Source organism: Acartia tonsa, chromosome 4, assembly GCF_053477335.1.
Source record: "Acartia tonsa isolate MP-2025a chromosome 4, ASM5347733v1, whole genome shotgun sequence".
Taxonomy (NCBI): Eukaryota; Metazoa; Arthropoda; class Copepoda; order Calanoida; family Acartiidae; genus Acartia; species Acartia tonsa.
Genome location: NC_137263.1, coordinates 43,953,118 through 43,974,539, shown reverse-complemented (window position 1 = coordinate 43,974,539; position 21,422 = coordinate 43,953,118). Strand labels below are relative to the sequence as shown.

The 21,422-nt window shown below is 34.1% G+C and overlaps 1 protein-coding gene across 1 annotated transcript in view; it reads right to left on the bottom strand.

Annotated features, from left to right (window-relative positions):
- Nucleotides 1–1,489: 1,489 nt before the first annotated feature.
- Nucleotides 1,490–21,422, bottom strand: part of LOC145315484 (uncharacterized) — a 35,840-nt gene continuing 15,907 nt past the window's right edge. The window contains exons 9-17 of the mRNA XM_080155467.1: nucleotides 20,565–20,671; nucleotides 20,387–20,483; nucleotides 18,340–18,429; nucleotides 14,553–14,647; nucleotides 9,463–9,615; nucleotides 5,009–5,155; nucleotides 3,415–3,905; nucleotides 2,894–3,111; nucleotides 1,490–1,707 (exon numbers count right to left, since the gene is read on the bottom strand). Of these exons, the coding sequence (XP_080011593.1) occupies nucleotides 1,490–1,707; nucleotides 2,894–3,111; nucleotides 3,415–3,905; nucleotides 5,009–5,155; nucleotides 9,463–9,615; nucleotides 14,553–14,647; nucleotides 18,340–18,429; nucleotides 20,387–20,483; nucleotides 20,565–20,671 (1,616 nt within the window). The remainder of the gene's footprint in view (nucleotides 1,708–2,893; nucleotides 3,112–3,414; nucleotides 3,906–5,008; nucleotides 5,156–9,462; nucleotides 9,616–14,552; nucleotides 14,648–18,339; nucleotides 18,430–20,386; nucleotides 20,484–20,564; nucleotides 20,672–21,422) is intronic.

The window sequence follows — 21,422 nt, the reverse complement described above, 5'->3', positions numbered from 1 at the left end:
AATTTTTTTTGCTCATTAAGATTTCAGAAACATTTCAAACTTTCAAAAGATCAATGAAAATTGAGAAAATCTTTTAAATTCCCTTTTTGAAAAAAAATCATTCAAAACTAAATTGAATGATTCTTTAAATGATATTTTACTAAACTGGGTGATAATAATTACATTAAAAGCATTCTAAAATAAAATTTTTAACTAAATCTTTTGAAATAAATATAATTTCTTCCATATTCACATACCTGAATAATTTAATCAGATTTTGTTACTTTTTCATCAATAATTTTCTTATTTCTTTAAAATGACGATTTTATTTACAATTCAGTATTTAAAAATGTTATATATAAATAATACTATATGTTTTAAAACTTAATTCTGCAACAATTATATACACAATAGCACTCTTTAAAATATATTAATTCCTGTAATCTTTTACAGACATAAAAGTTTTTTTAAAAATATTCTTTTTAATGTCGTATTTCCTTTTCCTTGTATTTTTCATTAAATTCTAGTTTTCCACTTGAAAAACAGGGATAGATCAATAGGAACTAACTTTTTCCTACTCTCATTGAAGAAAAGTATGAAATGATGCCATTTCGGGAAAGCAACAATTTATGATTCGGAAGTTTTGAATTTGTGAAAAGATTAAATTAGGTAGACTTAAACAAGTGCTTTAATTAAGGATTTTTCGTTAGTTTCCTTAAAATACTTAGAGAGCCCAGACCCCCCCCCCTTATTTTGCAGTAAATTAAAGGTAAGACGGAGGGGATGGGACAGTTTTATTTGTGTGTTTGTGTTTTGCCTAATGTTAGGTTAGGAGGGTTTCTGTGCTCGCTATACACTTCGAAAGAAAACTCCAAGATTGCTTTATTTACTTTAAACTCTGAATAATAACACAAACATAACAAGAAACACAAGTTCCCAAGACAATCCATTCAGAGTTATTTTCTCCTCTCTCTGATATCAGATTTGATCTTCTCTCTTTTTCTCAGCAGCTGTTCCAGGTGGATAAAACTGGTTTCCTGGTTACAACAATCAGTAATAATCATATTCTTCTAATTTCACGCAATAATAATGAATATAGAAGCTCTTTATAAAGCCTATAAAAAATTACGTCTTACAATACAAATCACCAATGATTGGCTAATACACAAACTAAATTATTAATGACAGGCATGTTTATATTTTAATTGACCAGTATGATTTTTTACAGGCACTATAAAAGCTTCATGAATGTATGGTACCATTCTAACTTGTATGGGTATAAAGATTATCTATTGATTGTCAAACGCTATTTTAAAGTCTAAAATGCACAAATTAAAATTTTCTTTTGCATGTTTACCAATATATATGCAATTAAAATCATTGAATTATTGTTGTTTTAAAGTAAAAATTTAAGTGAATTAACAAAAAAGTTATGGTAAAACTTCAATCAGGGTTTAATTAATTCAAGGCGTTTTCTAAGTTTGATTTAAGTATCAGAATAAATCAATAATTAGAGATTGTTTTCCTGAATAACAATATCCTCATCATCTGCCATGTTATCCAGATCCTGTTGGTGTCCACCAGGCTGTCCAGCTGTCCTCAAACTAATACCTGGAACCTGGGCTTGTCCAGCTGCCCGGGGAGTTATACCTGGAGTTTGATCCTGTCCTGTCCTGATCCTAATATTTGGACTTAGGTCTACATCGTCCTGTTCAGTCTCTCCAGTATCTAGAAAATAAAGCAATTTTAAAAATCATATTTTATATTGATTGGTCGCTATTACTTATTTATACAAAATTATGATTTTGAGATCATTAACAGTCACCTCTCTCTTTTTGTAGTATTATCTGTAACTAAGCTCAAACCTACCACACCCTCCTCCCCCCCCCCCCCCCTATTATAATTCTTATTTAATAATCTCCACCCAAGAATAATGGTACCTTTCATCCACAATGCTACTTCCCTCAGACATAATTTTTACCTGTCCAGCCACTATGCTCCTTCCCCGGATATTATTTTTACCTGTTCAGCCGCTAAGCTCCTTCCCCCTGATATTATTATTACCTGTCCAGCCACTAAGCTCATCTTCCTGATATTTTTTTACCTGTCCAGCCGCTAAGCTCCATCATCTATAATTATTTTACCTGTCCAGAAGCTAAGCTCCATCATCTATAATTATTTTTACCTGTTCAGCCGCTAAGCTCCTCCCCCTGATATTATTTCTACCTGCCCAGCAGCTAAGCTCCTCCCCCTTATATTATTATTACCTGTCTAGCCATTAATAAGCTCCTTCCCCCTATTATTATTATTACCTGTCCAGCCGGTAAGCTCCTCTTCCAGACATTATTTTACCTGTCCAGAAGCTAAGCTCCATCATCTATAATTATTTTTACCTGTTCAGCCGCTAAGCTCCTCCCCCTGATATTATTTCTACCTGTCCAGCAGCTAAGCTCCTCCCCCTTATATTATTATTACCTGTCTAGCCATTAATTCCTCCATATAATATACCTGTCTACTACTCTAGACACCAAACTAGCCATTGTTTAATTGATACCAATCAGCCCCTCCCTCCTAATATAATTGTTATTTGTCCAACAAGTAAGCTTCACCACAATATGATAAAGTACAAGTAGCTCCTCCACCTGCTTTTATTGTTACTTGCATAGCCATTAATTTCTCCTGATACTATGCCTGTCTAGCCACCTTGAATAATTGATACCTGTTCATCCATTCAGCCACTCCCTCCAAATATAATCCATAATACCTGTCCAACAAATAAGCTCCACTACAATATAATATTAGCTCCTCCACCTGCTATTAATGTTACCTGTCTAGCCACCAAGCTCCCCCCTACCCCTTGTATAATTGATACCTGTCCAGCCACTAAGCTCCTCCCTCCTAATATAATTATTACCTGTCCATCCACTAAGCTCCTCCCCTCTAGCCTCCTCCTCATCCTCCATAGAGAACTGCAGCTCCGGAATATCCCTGCGGTCAAAGACTGTGGTGGCCAGAGATGACCGCCTGGAGGGCGTGGGCACTCGCGCACTGGCAGGTTCTGTGAACACAACGGAACTCTCCTTGGAGTAGGGCTTGCTAGGCAGTAGCGTGCTTGGGGTGGGGTAAGAATACCTAAAAATTATCTTGTTTGTTTGTCAATTTTAATAGGGTACCTACTCCATATCTGGAGAATGTTTGTACTAGTAACTGCTAATTTAAAGGTTTTAGTTAAATTTTGTCAAAAGTGCCAATAAAATAAAGATTTTTACAATTATTTTTCTTTTTGTGTAGTGTGATATTGATTCACTGCCTATAGACATAAATATTCTTGTTATTAAATCAAGAAACACAAAAATCAATGGTCATCTTAAGAGGAAAGTTAGACAAATAGGAAAAAAAGAATAGCTGTGTTGGAGAATATTATGCCAATTATACCTGGATGCTCTGGAGGCCGTGAAACTATTCCTATCCGGATCCACCATCCTGCTGTGGGTCTCTGAGCTGGCACCCTGGAGGCTGACAGATCCCACCCTGCTGCCATGCTTCAGGTACAGCTGGGTCATCGAGTGGGCCGGCAGCATCTTCATCACCATGTTCAACAAGGCTGGGTCGCGCTTGTTGGACTTCTCCTTGAACAAGACCTCGCCGTGCGCCACCTTGGCTTTGTCCTCCTTTGCTGACCTCTCATCGTTTTCCTTCATCAACTTACGCGCCTTGGCGTTTAGGATTCTTTTAGCGTCCGGGTAATTTTTAAGACTTTCTTCCAGGTCTTCTTTACTGAGGGTAAACAAACTTGAAAATCCTTTTGATACAACGTCAGCTGTTCGCCGGTTCATACCGGTTACGCCGAGCAAAGCAATTTCTCCAAATACAGATCCTTCGCCAAGTTCTACAAGGCAACTTTTGCCGTCTTTTCCGCCAAGCACCTGTAATAATTTGTTTAAATCTTAGATTTGAATTAAACCTATACAACTAACTATTTTTAATTAACGGCTCCCACCCCCCATTTTCAACATTTGGCCCACTTTTTCTGTCTGTACTACTAGAGGCTATACACCTAGAGGTACTTGAGGGAAGGGGGGAAGTTTCAACTTTCAATTCTTGTTTTAAAAAAGGTAAAGATAATAATTTTTGGTGGGGTCCTTTTTTGGTTGCGATTTCACTTGGAAGGGTGGGGATATTCTCCCCTAAAATAGTTATAAACCTGCCTAGATCTATGAGAAGCTTTGTTTACTTTCATGTGAGGATATGTTTAGGTTATAAAAAGTTTATTTTTGCATTGTTATTCATAAGCAATAAGACTACACAGCAAATGAAAATGGAAACTTAATGATGTTTACTTGATACGAATATTAATTTTTCTTTCTCTAGAACTTTATTTTACACTAGCGGCTACGCCCCTAGAGGCCTCTAGTGGCATTTAATTTTTTTTATATTTTAAATATCTAATTTGAGAAATAATTTGTCTATGGTCAATCAGCTGTTAAATTCATGTCTCTACGCAGCGCCACTACGCTAGCGACACTATATGGCGGAAATATTTAATTTTTTTTTAATTTTATTGTGATTTCTCTTGGGAGGGTGGTGGTATCCTCCCCCAAAATAGTTATAAACCTTCCCGGGACCTATGAGAAGCTATCCTGTTAAGGAGAACCCGATCGGTTCTGCGGTTAGCGAGATCCTTCGGTACAAACACACAAACATCCTGTTACTTTAGTATAAGGATTCTCTGCAGGACACATTTATATTGCGTATAGCAAAGCTGCTGTATTATCTTATAATGCCGGTCAGTCTATCATTGTATTATGATGTAACGTTATGTTAAAATACATATTTCTATGGATAAACTTCTGGATAAGTGATCGTGTATTTCTGTACTTTTGCTGGTATTGATAGGCTGTATAAATTTATTATTTGTCTATGTTTTATTTAAATGCTTTGCTACTTATGTTCTTTATTATCCTTATTTCATGTTGACAAAAAAAGCGAGGCGCCATTTAAAATTCAAAATGGCGGATTTTTTTTGTACCTGAACATAACCGGATTGAACAATGTACATTTCTCTACCAATGTCGTCTTTCCTACAGATGTAGTCACCGGGCAGATAGATTATTGGACGCAATTTTACAACAAGCTCCTTCAACAGGCCGTTGTCACAGTCTTGAAACAATTTCACCTGAAAAATTTTCTTTTTTATAAATCCTATTTTAATTCGTTTACCTTACTGACGTACAGTGTACTCATTCAATTATTCCAGGGATCTAAAGGGATAAGACAATGGCTTATAAATTGGAGTTCGTCCCAAATGATGATACACTAAATTACCCCATCAGTATATTACTATTACTGGATGAAAAGTTTGGACACTCAACTTAATGAACCAACCATAAAATTTCAATAAGAGTCCCCTTTGTTGCTGAAACAACTAATAAGAAAACGATATTATGAAACTAGTATAATAAACAGCCAATTGTCCCCTTCCTCCCTGCAATTATTTACTCCAATAATTTGCATATGTTTTCATTATGTTAAATAATTCCATTGCTCTCTGATTGATTTTGGCAATTTTGTACAAAATATATACTTAATATTTATGTTAATTTTAATTTTTAACAATTTATTTATTTAAAATTGTTGTTTCCCTAACTCTTTGGTTGGTTGGTTAGCCTCCAGAGGACGTCACATGTATCTGCCAAAAACATGTATTTTGCATCTTATAATGAAGTTTATCAGGGGGTTCCTTCGTCGAGCTTGAGAAATTCAGCAGCCTGTTTAGGCTTTGTCCATAAAGATAAAACTGTTAGGGTTGTGGGGTCGTCAGGGCAGTTAAAAAGATGTGCCGTATCATGAGGTCTGTAGCTACAGTTGGGGCACTTATCTTCAACTGTATTGTCAAGTCGGGTTAGGTAGGAATTTAGTCTTCTACTGTAGCCAGATCTCAATTGAGAGAGTTGAGATCTGACATGTCTGCTAAGTTTCAGTTCTTCTTTGTTAACTTCAGGGGGGGCCCGTCCCAAAACATTGTTTTGGGGAAGGTTGTCAAGCGTGTTTTTGACTTCTTGTGTGTGGATAGCTTTAAGCTTAGCTTTCCTGTTATCAGCATTAATAGGTAGATGTTCTCTTATGCTGCTTCTGAAGTTCTGAATTGTTGGTTTAAGGTGTTTTCTGATTGGTAGCTGCTTTTCAACATGTTTGTTGCCCGGATGTTTAGGAAGATGGCATGTTAATAGAAACTGCTTGGTTTTCATCATGCAATGTTCTTTTATTGGCAACACTTTAGTTTCTTGGTGAATATGTTGAAAAGGAGCTATTTTAAGATTTCCAGTGATTACTTTCAGAGCTTTATTCTGAGAGATCTGAAGTTTCTCCCAATTAGAGTCTGAGATGATAGGACTCCAGATTGGGCAGGCATACTCCATGGCACTTCTGGCAATGGCTTTGTACGTCATTGTCATTGTCTCTTTGTCTTGGCCCCAGTCAGTGCCACAAAAAGATTTGAGCATGTTGATCTTGGTGTTAGCTGTGCTGGAGATGTTCTTGATGTGCTTGGAGAATGTGAGCATTGTGTCATATGTCACTCCCAGCAGCTTGGGTTCATGCTCCAGTTTCACCAGGATGTTGTTAATTTTGACTTGTGGATGGATCTTGTACTCTTTGGTGTCTGGAGTGAATAAAGTGACAGTATATTTTTCTGGTGACACAGTAAGCTCTCTTTCACTAAGAAAGTCTATGACCTTGGGAACATATGCATTGATGGCTTCAGTTAGAGCATCTATATCCAAGCCAGTAGCATATATTGAGATGTCATCAGCATACTGAACTACTTGGATACCCTTGGGTGGATTTGGAAGGTTCCGGAGATAGTAATTGAAAAGGATTGGAGATGTTACCGCTCCTTGTGGGACACCTGCCTTAACATTTCTGCATTTAGAGGTAGTGTTTCTGAAATTAACACGAGATTGTCGGCCTTTCAGGTAACAGCAGAACCATCTTTTCAGAGAATCTGGCAAGGGTGATTGTCCAAGGTCATTTAGTAATTTATCATGCGACACCATATCAAAGGCTTTGCTGAGATCAATCTGCAGCAAAACTGTTCTATCAGGTGGTCGTTTCTTGCTGAAGCCAGAAGCAACTTGGTCATTAAAATCATTGAGTGCTGAAACAGTTGAGTGGTTCTTTCGAAATCCATGTTGAAAGACAGGGATTTCCAGGGATTCAGTTAGGATTGGGAGAAGCAAACGTTCCAGGATTTTAATAGCAGGACAAAGAAGGGAGACTGGACGGTAGGAGTTGGAATCTTGGGGATCTTTACCAGGTTTAAGAAGGGGGATTATGACCGAGTTCTTCCATATATCAGGTATAATGCAGCTAGCTATGGATAGATTAAATATCTTGGTGAGGTAGCTTATACCTATGGGGCCTAGGTGTTTCAGATGCAGGTTGGAGATGTTATCTGGTCCTGCTGCCTTGGAGGCTTTACATGCTTTTATAGCTTCGGCAGTTTGTTGGGGTGTGAAAGAGTTAGGTTCCTCTAGGCTGTTTTTCTTTAATCCTCTTGAGACAAGTCTTGATGTTGGAGAAGTGACATGTCTAACAATTGATGTATATTGTTTATTAAAACTATTTGCAATGCCAAGTGATGATGTTAGGTAGCGCCCTTTGAACTTAATGGCTTGGTTGTCATTGCTTTTGTTCTTACCATTTAAATTTTTGATAAGTTTGAATAGTTTAGAGGAGCAGCCGCTTGTGATTTCACTAATCTTTTCTCTCCATTTGTTCTTGCGATGGACATTAATCTCTTGTAAGATTTCCTTGTTGAGTGTCTGAATATCTGGAGAATCTGGGTTAGTTTCATGGAGGTTGTCTCTTTCTTTCATCTTGTTGGTGGTAGCTGTAGGTATTTCAGGAATTATTTCCTTTATTCGTCCTCCAGGTATAGTCTTTTTGGAGGCTTTGTTTAAGATCTTTCTGAACTTCTTTTCTGCTTCGTGAACGTTGACAGGCTCAGGTTGTCTGTTGAATCTTTCTTCAGTGATGTTGGTGAAAGATTGCCAGTCTGCCTTTTTAAAGTTCACGAATTTTCTGAAATCACTTTTAATTGATTGGATGGAAGTTTTTAATTTGATGATGATGGGTAAGTGATCAGAGCTGAGGGCAGTTTTAGTTTCCCATTCTATATAAGGGAGAAGAGATGTTGAAGCTAATGAGATGTCTGGTGATGTGGGTTGGCCGTTTGATGGTAATCTGGTTGGCACATTCTCATTAAGAACTCCAAAGTTGGATTCTGCAATCTCTTCTGCAAGTTTCTCACCTCTGGCATCTTGGATGTTTGAATACCATAAAGGATTATGTGCATTAAAATCACCCAGAATGAGAGAGTCTGGTTCTGAGAGTATTGCTTGAAAGTTGGGCTCAAATCCAGGTGCATAACTGGTTACTGGTGGAATATAGATATTGCGAATTTTTATATCGCCAATCTTAATTCCATTTGATTCAGTGTGGCCATCTCCTGGGAGGTCTGGTGCTTGTGCAAATAAGATGGATCTGTGGACAAAGATGGCTACGCCACCCCCATTGTCTCTCCTATCTTTACGGACCAGGGTAAAGTTGGGGATAACTGGAGGGGTTGAGTTAACTGATAATTTAGTTTCTTGAATGACCACAACTTTTATTTGATGTTCATCAATGAATGAGATTAGTTCATTATTCTTGCTTTTAATACCATTACAGTTCCATTGTAATATTTTGAGGTCGTAGTCAAGGTTGTCGTTGTCGAGAGTTAGTTGATGATGTGAAGAAGGTGGAGGTGGGTGAGCAGGTTGGGATGGTGCTTGAGAGGATGGTGAATGTTGTGTAGGAGTTGAAGCGTTGGTTGGAAGAGTCAAAGGATCATTTAAACATTTAGGACAAATATAGGTTTTGTTGTTGTAGTCTTTTTTGGTTGTGGATTTAAGGTTGCTACAGTTGTTTTGTGAACGAAAGTGTATCCATTCAGAACATCTGCAGCATTGGACAGATCTTGAATTTCTTCTAAGCTCGACGTTGCATACTGGACAGATGTAGATGGGTCCAGGGTTAGGTTCTATGCCGGCCTTAAGTAGTAGGAGTTTGACCAGTCCAGCCGACATTGGCTGGTCAATTAGCATAAAAATTCATGGCAGAATACATGTTCCTCTGTGAGGAGTAGGTTGATGGACTTTGCTGGCTGATCTGCTGGTGTTGATCCCCAGGTAGTTGCACGTCGTACACGCTCCATCTCGACAACCTTTCCCTAACTCTCTATATATCTGCATTTATTTTTATCTTTAACACGTGTTTCCTCACATTAAAGGTTTAAAATCCTGCAAAATATAATCACTAGTTTTAATTATTTTTAGCAGCGAAGCTAATCGGTATTCAGTATCTGTCTGTCTGTCCTTCTCTATTACATAATACACGTATAGATTTATACAAACAAAAAATTTTAAAGTACTTGAACCTAACCTTAGATAAAGTTGGGTAGTGAATCTGTAAGGCAAGATCAGTCCTCATCTTGAGGGGTAGAAAGCTCAGCACCTTGTCTTCATTAAAGCTGTTCTGCTGGCTCCAGGTATAGTGCATCCAGGTCTTCACACGGGTCTGCACCACGCTAGGTACCTAAAAAAAGGTAACAATTTCATTTCCAGTTTCGCTTCGTAACCTATTAATATCTGGTGGATTAGAACCGGTTGTCAGACATTCTGAAAAATACTGACATCCAAGCTTTTTATTTTAAAAATGAGGGGTTTCAAAGCTTAGGGAGGTAAACAACTAATTACCCCTCCCTTGGACGTAAACGATCTTTATAAATTGAATTGTGATTTATAAGACGATTTGGCAATGTTTGAATATCATTAGCAATGCATATCTATAATTCAGTAAAAAATAAGTCATCCTTGTTTTGTGAGTTTTTATTCTTGTTCCTATAGAATTATTGTAAACTTGTAATCTGATAATTACTTTCAATTTAAGTTTTCAAATACTTTACTAAAATGAAGAAAAATTCCCAAAACTTTATCCAAAAGAATTTATAGAGAACTTTAATTTTGTTATGAAAATGAACTAACATGAAATATGTTTAATGATTTATTTGTTAAAAAGCAATTATTGTCATTATATTGAGTTAGTAGTTTTATGGGTGGGGGGGTTATTCCATTGACGCTTCCCTCACAATTATTAAAAACGAACACAGTAATAGTGTCTGACTGATTATGACGTAACAAAAAAAAATTAGCCAATGAGAGGCCACTATAAATTTTACCATTGGTCAATAACGGCCTCTCATTGGCTAATTTTTTTTGTTACGTCATAATCAGTCAAACACTATTACTGTGTTCATTAAAAACCTTCACGGCGGTTAACGAGATCTTAAGCTACAGACAGAGTGAAAGAGAGAGAAAGGGAGAGTTATTATCCCATATCATGATAGACAGCTTTCCGAATATATTAAAAGGAAAAATTACGATATTATGGGCTAACAAAACTGGTATTGATTTTATGATTTTCATTTTAATACTTGTGGAAAACTGTCTGATATACGATGCTATACGTAATTTTCAGAATGGCTGAGAACCAATTTAAATCCAGTGCCTGTGCTATTATGCTGATTTGATTGCAAGGTATAAACCCCCTCATTATTTACTAATGAATTGTCTGGTTTATATCTTTTCTGATTAATGTAATTGTAATGTCCTTAATTTTCCAATCTGAGGGATAAGACAATGCAATGGGAGAATAACAATTCTGATATATAGAAGAGCAAGGTTTTTTTTTGTCTGTAGCGAAGGATCTTGCTAACCGCAGAATCGATATTGTTCTTTTTTACAGTGAAGCTTCTTGCATGTTAAGGGGAGTTTTTTTTGACTACTTTGAGGGAAGGGTATCCTCACTCTCCTAGTAAAAGATAACCCCCCCCCCAAAAAAAAAAAAAATAAGTGAAGTGACCTAGAGGCTTTAAGAAATAAGTCCATAAAGGATTATTTTATGCTTCGCTACTTATAAATGTTATCATCCTTGTTTTGTATGAAATTTAATACTAGAAAAAAGTTTTTTTTTTCTCAGTGCAATGATAAAATTCTGTACTGTAAAAGTTTTAATATTTGCAACAAAATATTAACTTTAAGGAATAACAGTTTTCTTTTATTATTAATGTAATTAGTGATTTATTATTGTTTTAATACCTAATGAAAAACCATTTAAAACACGTGGGCATGGATAAATCTGCCATTATGTATGTCTGACAATCAAAAAATCAAGAACGTGTTTAACAGACTTTTGGGGCCAATAATAACTTATTTTTACGATGTATTTAGTGCCATTTTTTGATCAACTAGAAATTTTACGATAACCTGAGTTATTGTCTATTAAGGCAAGAAGACAAAATAAAGCAGCTGTGCTTCTACGAAGAATAGATTGTTTATCTGGTTTTATAGGCGGTTCCCTAAAAGTGCTTTAAAATACCCCCCCCCCCTTAATTTTGACTAAATTAAAGATATGAAGGAGGCGGGGGCTTGGTTCTCGTGTGTAAGTGTTTTACCTTAGTTTAGGTTAGATTAAGTTATATTTGCCATTTGGTAGCCCATAGGGATCTAAATGGATAAGATAATGACCGATAAATTGATGTATAGTGTATCCCCAATGATGCTACACAAAATTGCCCCTTCTATAGATTACAATTAGTGGTTGAAATGTGTGGACCATCAAATTAATGAACCTACCAATAAAAATTTTAAAAAGGCAACAAATGATAGAACGGTATTTCTAAACTTTGAGGACTAGTATAAAAAAAAACAGCACAATGTCCCCTCCCTCCCAGATAGACCCACAGGTATGGGCCTAGCAAAGTTAAGTCTTGGAATTTTATCCAAAATTAAGGGGGAGGGGGTTTGTGCTCGTTAAGCACTTTTAGGGAAAGTATCTGTTTGTGTATTGTGTATAAAGAAGTGAGGTTATTAAAAAGATATATATCTATAAAAAGATATAAAATAGGAAAGGGATATATCACATGAGAAAAAAAACTATTCTACCTCCATTTATAAAAAAAGTTTTTAACTTGCTACATTTTCTAAATGTGCTTGAAGAATCACTAAAAATTATAAATAAAAACCAGTTTACTTTTAAAAAACAAGTTTTTTTTACAGAAGTTTTTGCCCTTATTATGTTTTCTTATAGTTTTTGAACAAAGATTCTTAAATTGTTTTTAGTACAGAAATAATGGAAAAAGATAAATTTTATCCAGATGTCATATCATTGTTCCCGGATAAAGAATTGTAAAGAAGAAGCTCACAGCTTGAAAACTTCTTATACTTAGCAGGAACTTTATTATATTAGATAAAACAAGTACAATTCTTTCTTGAAATAGCGCAATATATACAATTTTTTGGCAATTAAAGAAATGTCTAAGAAGCATGACATACGATGTAAGGTTAGTTTTAAAAACGATTTTATGCTACTAAATATTCCTTATTTTACAACATCACTTATAAAAATAATAAAAAAAACTTGAAAATGTATTTTTTTTATTTAATTTAACGAAAAATTTGATTAGAACATTACATAAGCAAATCCTTTACGAATTCTGATTAATTAATTTTTCATTTTTCATCTAAAATATATTTTTAAATTCTTATTTATTTATAATCCTGTTATATTAAGCAATAAGATTTTTTTGTTAGTTTAACTGTTAAAATCTAGCTAAGATTTAAAACATTTGTGGGATGGTTTTAGGCTTTTTTTTGCCCTTTCTCCCCCCCTTCGAGATCCTTAGATCATTATTTTTGGCTAAATTTTCTAATATTTCTAAATTGGGTGGGAATAAATGAGTTTTTGCTCACTGGGTTTGGTAACCGCGGCAATGTTCATTGCCGCTGCAACCTAATTGCTGTCTTATTTTCTGCTAGCAGTGATTAAGCAGCTGCTTTCGCTCAATTACTTTTTTTACAACACATCCCTTACGGCTACAAAGTACCCTAAAACAGGAATAAATGTAACATTGGAATGTGCCAAAAGTTTTATAATAAATTCATGTTATTCGTTGGCTATAAAACTTTGTACTTTTATATAATTTTGATTGGTTGTTTCAAAACTAGTAGGTTAAAAAAATTCAACTATTTATTTAAATCCACAGAAGGGATAAGTTTGTTTATCTTAATTAAGGATTTTTTTTATAAGTTTATTGTCTATTTATAAATATGGTACATGCTTTGCTTATTCATTAATTGCGTCTTTATTGAATTTAATGGCGGCATTTTGCGTCTAAAATGCGGCTGTTTATCCCTGCTACCGAGTGTAAGATTGTAGAGAGTTATAAAAATATTGATACAGGATATTTCTGTGCCCAATCTCCAATACATCAATATTATAACCAGGGAGAGGGGGAGGGGACAATGTATTGTAAGTTGTACTGGTATCCAAAGTTTTATAAACATATTATCTCACTTGTTGGCTTTAAACCTTGGGTACTTTTTAAAATAAGATTTTGATTGTTTGTTACAAAAATTTTAAACTTGTAATTCTAATTAAACAAGGATGACAACATCCAAAAGTAGCAAAGCTAAAAAATTATGATTGTATATCAGGAAAAAAATACTATAAAGCAGTGTCATTTAATAATATTAATATTGGTAAAATAGGGAAATCATCACACATTTAAAATCACGCAACCTTTTAATCATAGGAATCGATCTAGCACCGCAATTAACAGACAAATCTTAATGAAACTTGATGGAAATATGTAGAACATGAGCAAATTCAATCCCTGATAATTTCAACCGTCAATCCTGAATAGAAATTGAGAAAACCATGAAAACCAAAAAATCTAGGAATCGAACAAGCACCCCAATTAATAATAAAATATTAATAAAACTTGGTGAAAATATGTAGAATATAAAATTAATTAATCCCTGAAAATTTCAGCCCTTTATCTTGAAAAGGAGTTGAGAAAATCACGAAAACGTAAAAATCTAGGAAACGATCTAACACCCCAAATAACAAACAGACGGACAAAACAATGTATATATAGTGGGAATCTTCACTAAAAATTTCAGCTGTCAATCTTGAATAGGAGCCGAGAAAATCACATTTCCCCCAATTCATTAATTACGGACAGACGGACGCTACTAAAACTGTATAATTTTGTTTATTATCTTTGGCAACGTACATCAATTTATTATCCATTGTCTTATCCCATGAGACTCCTGGTTATAAAAATATAGGGTACACTGTAGAAATTGTTTATCAGTATTCAAAACTCCTCTTTGTTGCATCTACTCTGTAAGTTGGGTCGAAGCAACTAGAGGCTAAACTAAGCCGCTAGTATGATACAAAGAAGAACGATGTCTGAAGTTTTAGCTACTCTTTATAAACGCTGCACCGATTAGATTATGAATTTCAGGGAAAATACTTAGTGGTCCTTTGGTGGCTTTTAGCTATATTTTGTTGGACCCTCCATAAAAAATTACTCCTTCCCCATAATTTTTTTCTTTTTTATTAGTACTTTTGAGGGCGAAGTCACAAGTAGAGATATAAAAAGGAGAAAAAAAATTCAATTTACCAACCTTAAATTTGAGCATATAGTTAGAAACAGCGTCTAATTGTCTGCGGAAATCTGTCTGGTTTTTCATAGCTGTACCAAGAATATCTCGAATGTTACCTAAAATATTTGAGGTTAGACAAATTATTGGTCTCATTAACCACACTGGACCGATTTTGTTATACACATCAGGAAAGCTTCCCAAAGCTTTTATCTGTTCAAAAGGAGGATTTTCCACATCCATAAAAGAAAATGAATCAAGCAAAAATCCTACCCCTTAAATACTTTTTGTTTTTTCTAACACTGAAATTTTATTTTTTGAGGTTTAATCCAGGGAGAAAGAGAACATTGGACCATTAATTAAAACTAATCCCAAAAGTTTTTAAATCAAGTATTTTTGTTGAATATTGTTAGATATTAATTGGGTTGTACAAAAATAGAAGTTTTCAATATTTTTTTCACTTATGATTTTAATCCACAGAAGAGCAATTTATTTATCATGATTAAGGGTGTCGATAAATTGTCATACCAATTTATTTCGGAATCTTTTTATATTACCTATAAAAAATTATGTCATACTGGCCTACTATTGGTTAATTGAAATGTATACTGGCCTGCCATTGGTAATTTAGTATGTGTATTGGCCTATCATTAGTCATTTGTATTGTAACTTGGGATTTCTTTTAAGGCACTATAAACAGCTTCTTTATTTCGCTACCTGTACCCTAATCTATTTTTGTTCCCTGTCTGGATGTTTGATACGATATTATTCTATGAATTTGTTTTATAATAATAAAGTTACAGAGAATGTCAGTAGGTCAAGTAGTGATGAAAGAGAAAAAGGAATAAGAAAATGATTTTAAAAATATATTTCAATTTTGCAACTTTTGTCTTTGTTCGATATGTTTTTTTTTCCGTAGAAACCCAATACATTAGTTAGGTGTTAGTCAAATGCTCTTAAAAAGTCAAGCTATTCCTAATTATGACCATTTCATGTATATACATTTGGTCAAAATTAAGAACAGTTTGATTTAATAAGAGCATTTGACTAACACACCACACCAAATTTTACGGGAAAAAATGACCCTCTTTATATCGATGACGTAAAAATTTTTATTTGCAAAAATTTTCAAAAAAAAGTTGCTCTGACAAAGTCATGATTATTTTACATAATCATTTCATTGTTCTGTCAATCAGCTTTTCTATTTTTTCTTGAGTAAAACTGCAGAGTTCATTCAATACAAATATCTTTTTCCTAACAGTTTCTAATATAATTTCAATTTTGTAATAAAATGTGTATTCCTCTTTAAAGCTTTTTTCAGTGTGTATAAGAAATGACGTCATACTCACATGGGTCAATTAAAATGTATACTGGCCTGCAGTTGGTCAATTAAAATGTATACTGGCCTGCCATTGGTAATTTAGTCTGTGTATTGGCCTGTCATTGGTCATTTGTATTATATGCCCTCTTTTCTATAGGAACTATTTCATAGGAAACAAATTTGATTAATATTTTTAGAAAAGTGAAACGATTAAAGATAACAAGATATCGCATATGAACAAAAATATATTTCTTCAAAAAAACTGGCGGTATAATGTTAATGTATCTTTTTTAAGCTAAAAAAAGAGGCATTTTCCTCACTACTAGTATAAATTGAATGGTATTTTTTTCTCCAATTTAAATTTGAAGGGATATTGATAATATTTTTGTTTTGTACACAAATATAATTTCTTAGAACTATTATTTTTATCAAAAAAAAAGGGGAAACATAGACATAATCTTTTTTTATTATTATTTTTGTATATCCTTTAACCATTTAAATCCATGGCGTTCAAGCTTTTTTTTTTTGGGGGGGGGGGCGGGGTTGTCAGAACCCCGGCTAAAATTTTCGCCATAGATAGATATAATCAATACATGACTGTCTAATTATTACAAAATTTAGCTAAAGAAGTCATAAATATAACATTAGGAAAGAAACGACCAGTGTAAGTAAATAAAAGAGAAGCTTTGCACCTAAAAATAAACAAAAGAGTTTTGTATTTGTACATCAATGTACAATATAAAACAAAAATCATATGTTATAATAGACTTTGAATCCTTAACTCTCTTCATAAATTAGATTTAAACGATATATACAGAAATAAGTTGCTTAGTTTCTGAATGAGAGGGGGTTATTACCCGTCCAAATAAATTTTAAAAAAATGTGTTTAAAAACTCTGAGAACTATTTATGGTCAACCTATACTCCCCTGTTTTATTTACATAAAAAACATTTTTCAGTCAAAGCGGGGGGTTATGACCCTCCAGGGCTCTTCTAACTTTTGTCACCTAACTTAACCTAAAATAAGCACGAATTAAACATTTAGAATATTTGTTTGAGGTATAGAGCAACATGAAATAAACTTTTCTACACCTTTGATCGAAATGGAATAATATGACAGAGGAAAAATTGTCGTCAATTTAGCTTGCTAACATCGAACTAGTATATTGATCAGTTTGTTCATCCAGTAAGAGGGGAGGGGATGAGCTAAAGGGGGTAAAGGGAGGAATCGTTATATTTTTGCCAGCTTTAACATTATTAAAGTACATGCTAATCTGGCGTAAGACCCAAACCATAATATATCTATACTTTCAACATGAACGTGCTTGTTTAGAACCTAGAATGACAGATGATCACAAATAAATGTAGAAAGGATTTACTCAAATGGAAAAGGATGAAAAAGAAACTGAGGAGTGAGAATAATGTTCACAGAAAATGTTTTATTTTTATTCAAATAATAAATGTAAAAGTATAGATGTATAACCCAGACAACTACATGGCACAAATGGTGTATTCTGTTAGCAAATTGCTTTCTGCTCCTTTGTAGCGACTTGGCCATGTTAATATTTCCGATTCTATTTGCTGATATTAAGACCCAATTGAAATTCTGCATAGGGTCCCCACACTGTTCCATAGTGCACGTGTCCCCTCTATTATTTCACTTTAATATTCAATAATAGCATTATGTGCAGAATACGATTTTTGGTAGCGCAACCTCTTTATGAACATTTGAATTTATCAAGTTTATCCACTTGAATATCAAAATTACTGGATCTTCCTTTTAAAAAATTTAAGACAATAAGAGAGGTGCACCTTCAACCAAATGTTTTACCAATGATAATCATGGCATTACTGACTGACGGACTAGGAGAGGCAGAAAGCTATACAGACAACCAGTACTTATAAGGTGCTACTAATTCATTGCATTGTATCGTGTTCAATCCTTTTTTCCCCCCACATTTTTTAGCATATTATAGAAGAAAAATTTGAAAACATGTTTAGAATATTACTTAAATTTTGGAGATATTTTGAGGGAAATGTTTCTGGAATAAAACGTTTGAATTTTTCTTCTACTTAGAAACAGAAACAGATTTGAAAGAACACTGTAACTCATTTTATAAGATAAAATACTGAAAACAAACTTTTTAGATTTTTTTATAGAGGGGTGAGAGGGTGAGACTGGCATGTGAGGCGAGTTTAAATTTAAAGAAAATTAATCACTCCAAAAGTTGAATAAAATTTTACCATCCTTTCCCTCCCCTAAAGGAACCAAAAAAAGGCTAGGACGTTCTTGCAAAAATGAATGACACATAATCCCAAATATGGTACCTATAAAAAATGACGACATACTGGCCTACCATTGGCAAATTAAAATGTATACTGTACTGGTCTGTCATTGGTAATTTAGTCTGTGTATTGGCCTATCATTAGTCATTTGTATTCTATGATGTCATTTTTATAGTTACCATATGCTGCTTCAAAATGAAGTTACCTATAAGAATGGCAAAAACAAATACGCCCATCATCCAGCTGCTGGTCATAAATATTATCTCTGCTATGTTCTTGGGACGGTTGTTCTTTCCTGAAAATTTTAATACAAGAGTTAGTATTCTAGGAATATCAAGCATTGGATTTGTTTTTTGAGATTTTAAAAATCGATTGAATATAAATTGAACGTTTTTAAATTCAACTTTTTCCAGAGATGGAGTGTACTCCTAGACATCTCCTAGAACTGTAAGAAGCTTCACTGAAAAGGAGAGTCATATCGGTTCATCAATTCGTGACATCTTTTAACTTTCCTAATAAATATTCATTCCCAAACTATCATTTACAGTCCAATGTCCTCTCCCTCCATGTTTTTTTTTATACTCTTTAGAGAAGTTTTGACCAACGGGGAAATCTATTTGATTAATTTACAAAAAAGAAAAGGATGAAAACTGCCCCCTGAAAGAAAACGTACAATTTTACTGCCAATAGAATGAGAATTTAATACCATATTCTTAACAGGTTAGTCTGAGCTGAAAGTCAATCATTTAATGTTAATGTAAAAAATAAATTTTCTCGTCGTCCTATTGGATTCTCCAGTTTTGCTATATTTGCTGCTGTATTTAATTCTAATTAGTAAAAATAATCAAGTTATATATTAAAATAACGGTGGGATGTCAAGAGCGATTTCACTTAGAAGGGTGATGGTACCCTCCCCTAAAATAGTTATAAACCTTCCCAGGACCAAAGGGAAGCTCCCGTTGTAAAGGAGAACCATATCGGTTCAGTAGTTAGCGAGATTCTTCAGTATGGATAGGATAATGTCAAATTATAAAAAAAATAGGCGAAGGAAAAAACATTTTTTTTCAATAAGGGCAATTTCCAGCATCAATTTAAACATTCACTGGAGTTTCAAGATAAATCTAAATCTAATTTGCTACTTGCAAAGTAAATCGTTGTAGAAACTTTTTAACATTTTGTACAATGTTTTTATTCCTCTTCCGTAATCACCCATGGATGGTTATCAATAAAAAGTATAGCAAGACGACTTTTGTAATGAAAAATCAGTAGCCAGACGTCCTATAATAAATAGTCAAAAATCTGCAGTTGTAAAGCTTTATCCTAAGATATTTATGACTCATAATGCAAACCAAATGAAAGAATTTCACCAAAATCTGTCAAATGTTTGAAACAATAATAAGTCCGGAATGTACTTACAGTGTTCACCTAGAAAGTTTGTCTCTATTGTTATCACCTTAGTAAAATGGTTTGTAGCATAATCTAAAAACCAAACAAGATCCAATGAAAAGAACTTTAAAGTGTTTTTGTAAATTTACACTTTTCAAATGTGTTACAACTTACATCTTAAGTGGATGCACACTCCTCCCACCCCCCTAATGTAGCCAACGTGGGTGTCCAGGTAAAAAAACCATACATCCCTTAAACCTAAAGGGGTATTTCCCCCCCCCCCCCCCATAAACCCAAAATACTCCCATCTTATTGTTTGTAACACAGGTTTGGTTTGGGTTTAAGGATGGGTGTCAAAATCAATATTAATGATGTTAGTCAAAATTAGACTCCAATTTGTGAATAGTATCCATAATTTCTTCTATTTTTACCATTGAATATGCTTATACTTGTTTTGTAAAAACAAACATCCCTGCGGGACGCCAATCAACAAATACATCTTTTCATGAATAGAATTTTAAACTTTTTCTTTTCTAATATTATTATAATTTTCCTTCAATTTTTAATCAAGCAAGCTATTCCTAGTTAACCAAGTTTTAAGATGCAGGAAAAGGTATCAGCATTAAACAACCTTGGCTCAAAAACAGGCACAACTCATAAGGTACAATGCACAGTTAGGACTTCCAGATAAATGTCGTACAATCAAATGGTTGGTTGTTTGTTGAATGTTATTTAACTTAATATCTTATAGTGTGTGTTAGAGTATAGCATCCCATTACAAGCGGATGATGCTCTAGTTTCTCTAGATGATCCCTTGAAACCCGACCCAACAAGGTAAATAACTAGTCAGTAGTCACATATCTTACCAATGGATGTGGCTGTTTTGGTGGCAAAGTAGAAGCATCTGATGTAGGCTGACCCCTTACCGTCGTACACAAAGCTGTTGGTACCCAGTCCTTGCGCCTGGCAAGAGAGGGAAAAATTTATTATTATATCAGATTTAATACATTTAAAATATAACATCTTTTATTTTTGTTGCCTTGCCTGAGAGATAGCAAAGTATGCGCATGCATTCAGATGGATCAGGTACAACATGTAGATGACGGTCTTCATCAGGCGGATCACGTACTGCAGCCGGCTAGACTTGGCATCTAAAACAATTAAGTCCAATTATAATGAAGGACTTTATTGGTCTTTGAATAACTATTCCATTTTCGCTTCGAAACCGATTTATATCCGATGGATTAGAACAGGTTCTCAGACATACTGAAAAATCATATGTATAGCATCGTATTATAGATAATTTTTTCAATCTATTATCCGCGGAAAGCTTTCTATAATGCGTTGCGATAAAAACATAATCTTTCTCTTTTTCCTAGTAGGTTAAATACTGAAAATATCCTATGCTAGCCTATGCTCCTTAACCATACTTTTTAGGGTTTGTCTCATTGCTTTAAAAGTTGTACTCTTTACCACGTTTGGGCCCTATATACAGTACGAATTAATTTAGCTTTAAATTATGCAGTATCTCCAAATCACTTTGATATCTTTAAGCATTTTTATATTAGTGTTTTAAACTTTTAAAATAAGTTTTAGAGATACATCTTTATTTACGTTCAAGAGGTTTTTTTGGCATAAATTGTATAATAATAGTAAAAAATTTAATAGATAAGACAACGGATGATACATCTCCAATTATGATAAACAAAATTCCCATTCTAAAGATTGAAAATATTTACACTTCTAATTCATAACAAACCAGTAAAGATCTATTAAGAAGAATCACAAGTTTTTGAGCCAACGATAAAGATCACGTAATTACAAAACCATCTATCGGTGTAATATACTGTTCATTGCCCCTTTCTACCATGTGTATAGTAGATGCGCTACTTAGAATCTTGT